This window comes from Chelonoidis abingdonii, chromosome 8, assembly GCF_003597395.2.
Source record: "Chelonoidis abingdonii isolate Lonesome George chromosome 8, CheloAbing_2.0, whole genome shotgun sequence".
NCBI lineage: Eukaryota > Metazoa > Chordata > Testudines > Testudinidae > Chelonoidis > Chelonoidis abingdonii.
In genome coordinates this window covers 84,795,622-84,799,029 of record NC_133776.1, presented here as the reverse complement: position 1 = coordinate 84,799,029, position 3,408 = coordinate 84,795,622, and the positions used below count along the sequence as shown (strand labels likewise).

Genomic DNA, 3,408 nt, shown 5'->3' with positions numbered 1-3,408 from the left:
CAGCAAAGAGTTCTCTTTACTCTCACATTATAATAATAAACAATAATCATACCTTAAAGTGCCTTTCATCCTGCAGGTTCTCAAAGTGCTTCACAGACAAACGAGATATAAATATACAGGCATCACTTCACCCACCACTGAAATGCAGCCTCCTCTGAGGTGCAATGCAGCAGCTGAACAGCACATACAATTGTTTAGGACAGCAAGTGAAGGGGAATGGCCTTCATTTGTTCCTGACTCAGGATCGTATTTCCTTTCCCCAGCTTAAGGGGCCAATGTTAATCTTTGACTTTCATGTGCTTTTTTACAAAAATAAACATAAAATCGTAAGACAGACCACTTGTGCTCCTACCACTGCCCACGGAGCTGTCCAAACCTCGTGATGCTGAACCGGTCTAGCATGAAAAATATTGGCAGGTTACCACATCTCACAATGTCCCTTTTATTATTGCATAGCAGAGCAAAACCTGATTATAGTTTTAAAAAAATCACCACCACCACCAAAACCCCCTAACCCACCTTTCAGGCAGTGCAGTCCCCTGGATATGGTCATTTTTTTAACCATTCCAAACAAACCCAGACTACCAGCAAGCAATATCGTACACGTTTTTCTAGATCTTGCCCTGAGCCCTCAGCATCAGAGCTGTGCTGGGCTCTAAACACGTCTCAGGCCTGACTTTCCCCCCGCACTGGATAGGAGTTTGACTTGGTGTGACCCCCCCAGTGACTTCAGTGGTGTGGGGCTGCGGGAGCACAGGCCTGAGGTCTTTCTCAGTTCCTAACCGGGACCTTCCCAAAGGCCTGCCCCTCAGTAGGAGGCTTCAGAAATAAGTAAAGAGTTGCCTGGGCCTTTGAACATTTTCGGGCCACAGGTTTGGCAAACGTGCTGCTCTCCCTTTCCATTACACAGAGATGAGAAAAAGCATCAGGCGCTGTCCATTTTTTTGGTCTTTTGTTTTGTTTTTAAATTAAAAATAAATAAAATGTGTAGGAAAATAAGCATTTTTTAAAGGAGACCACTCTTGGTGGTTGGTTTTGTTTTTTTTCTCTTGTTGACATCTTTTTCCAGGGAAGGAGACCTGGGTGGGTCTGGGATTCCTCCTGCTGGTGGTAATACATCATAACAACGCGGAGTATGAGCATGAAACCATTTGACAATCTGGGCGGCCAACCACTCTTATACATCACTGGATGTCCTGGGTCTGGAGGAGAAGGTGAAGGGGATGCACCCGCAGCAGGCCAGCCACAGGGACTTCTGGATGTCCGGGTTTCTGAAGGCATAAATGACCGGGTTGATGAGTGAGTTACAAGTGGCGGGCAGCGCCAGGGAGTAGGTGTAGACGGCGGGGTAGCTGGAATCCGCCACCAGCGAGTAGATGGCGAACGGGATCCAGCAGAGGGCGAAGGTGCCCAGGATGAAGGAGAGGGTGGAGAGCCCCTTGCGGGTGGAGGTGGCCTGCGCCGTGGCGATGAACTGGTGCTGCACGGCGATCTGCTGCGCGTGCCGGAAGGCGATCCGGCAGATCTGCAGGTAGAGCTGCAGCATCAGGGCGAAGAGCAGCAGGAACGTGACCGCCAGCACCGCCGCGTTGTCCTTGGTCACCGGCCGCAGCACGCTGCAGGTGGCCTGGTCCCGCAGGCAGTTCCAGCCCAGCAGGGGCAGCAGCCCCACGCCCAGGCACAGCAGCCACATGAGCAGCAGCATGGCGCAGGTGAAGCTCAGCGTGCGCTCCGTGTGGTAGGTGAGCGCGTTGTACAGCGACAGGTAGCGGTCGATGGTGATGGCCAGCAGGCTGCAGACCGAGGCGGAGAAGGCGGTGAGCAGCAGCCCGGCGGCGCTGAGCGCCACGGCCGCGTTGGGCGGCTGCAGCAGGTACTGCACGGTGAAGTTGACGACGAGCCCCAGGCCGGCCAGCAGGTCGGCCAGCGCCAGGCTGCCGATGAGCAGGAACATGGGGGCGCGCAGGCTGGGCGTGTAGAAGAGCACGGCCAGCACCAGCGCGTTCTCGCAGGCCACCGCCGTGCCCGTGGCGCACAGGGCGATGTCCCAGGGGCTGACCGCTCCGCCACCTCCGCCCGCCGCCTCGCCGCCGCCCGCCGCCGCCGCCGTGACAGGCTCCGAGGCAGAGGAGTTGGACAGCCAGATGCTGCTGCTGCTGGGGAAGGGCCTGGAGGAGGCATTGAGGAGGACCCGTAGCTGCTGCTGCCGCAGCTGCTCCTCCATGGCGGCCGCAGCTGCTGCGGGGTTGTGGAGCATCGCTAGACAGGAGGCACAAGGGACACAAGAGAGGAGACAAGGGTGAAAGCAGCATGGAAACAGCCTGGACTGTCCACCCCCGAGCGCGGGGCCACAAAAGACACGACAAGACCCGCTGTCCCAGCCTGGTCCCCAGGCAGGCCCCAGTGTCCCCAGTGCCAGTTACACTGGGGACTGATCTGATCCAGCCAAGATTAAAACCCCAATACCCTGCCTGGGCCATTCCCCGGTGTCACACACCCCACCCGCCTCTGGGAGCTGAGCGTCAACGCAGCTGCAGGAACCCCCCCACGCCCCAAACCGGTCCATTTTATTTTTAAAAATCAGGCTCGATCTTTGAATAAAATTCTTTTCCTCCCCATCTTGGCTGTTCCCCTTCCCTTCCCCTGAATGAACAGATGGAGCTTCGTCTGATCCCGGGTTCCTTCCAAAAAGCTGAAGGTGAGCGAAACCGAGTGTCAAATAATTCACCCGTCACAATGCTCTTTGCATTCGTTCCCATTAAAAGGGAGACGGTTGCAGAGCCTGTTCCATCAGGCACACGTACAGAGCCTGGGCAGAACGGTTCCAACGCTAACACTTGGGCAAGAGCAAATTGCGGGTTAAACAGAGTAATGGTTGTATCTTCTTGTACCTTGTTTAAAATGTATCTTTCTGGCCAAAATAATTTTGCTAGTAATAAATAAAAAATATATTATTTGTGGCCAGGCAAGCCTCATACCTAAGCGACCCTGCTTGTTAAATTAGAACCCAGTGAAGGCTACAGACTAGAAATATCCTACATTAACTTTGCTTGTTTTTAACACTGGTGCGCTCAGGGGCTGCTGGCTGCAAACAACTGCAGAATCTCAGCTGCATTAAACATGGTCTTTTTGCATAGTAAACCCATTGCACTAAGTAGGAACCCTTTAACCCCCGCTCCATCACATCACCTCCAACGCCTTGTATATATCGTCTCACATTTCATTGTTATGAAAACAAAAGTTGCAAAGGTCACAAATGGTTTAGTCCGAATCTCTTCGTCAAGGTTTTTGCTGCTGCTGCTGCTGCTGCCGCCGCCGCTAGTGCTGTTCATAATACAATTAACCAGAGCGCTAGGATTAAAATATTGAAAGGGCCACCTTCTAACCAGCTTGCTTTCCAAGCTCAGC

The 3,408-nt window shown here is 53.4% G+C and overlaps 1 protein-coding gene across 1 annotated transcript; it reads right to left on the bottom strand.

The window, feature by feature from the left end:
* Positions 1-915: 915 nt before the first annotated feature.
* Positions 916-2,803, bottom strand: LOC116819801 (G-protein coupled receptor 12-like). Its single transcript, XM_032771812.2, has one exon. It carries the CDS (start codon positions 2,255-2,257, stop codon positions 1,178-1,180), a length of 1,080 nt encoding a protein of 359 aa, XP_032627703.1. The 5' UTR covers positions 2,258-2,803; the 3' UTR covers positions 916-1,177.
* Between the last annotated feature and the right edge of the window lie 605 nt (positions 2,804-3,408).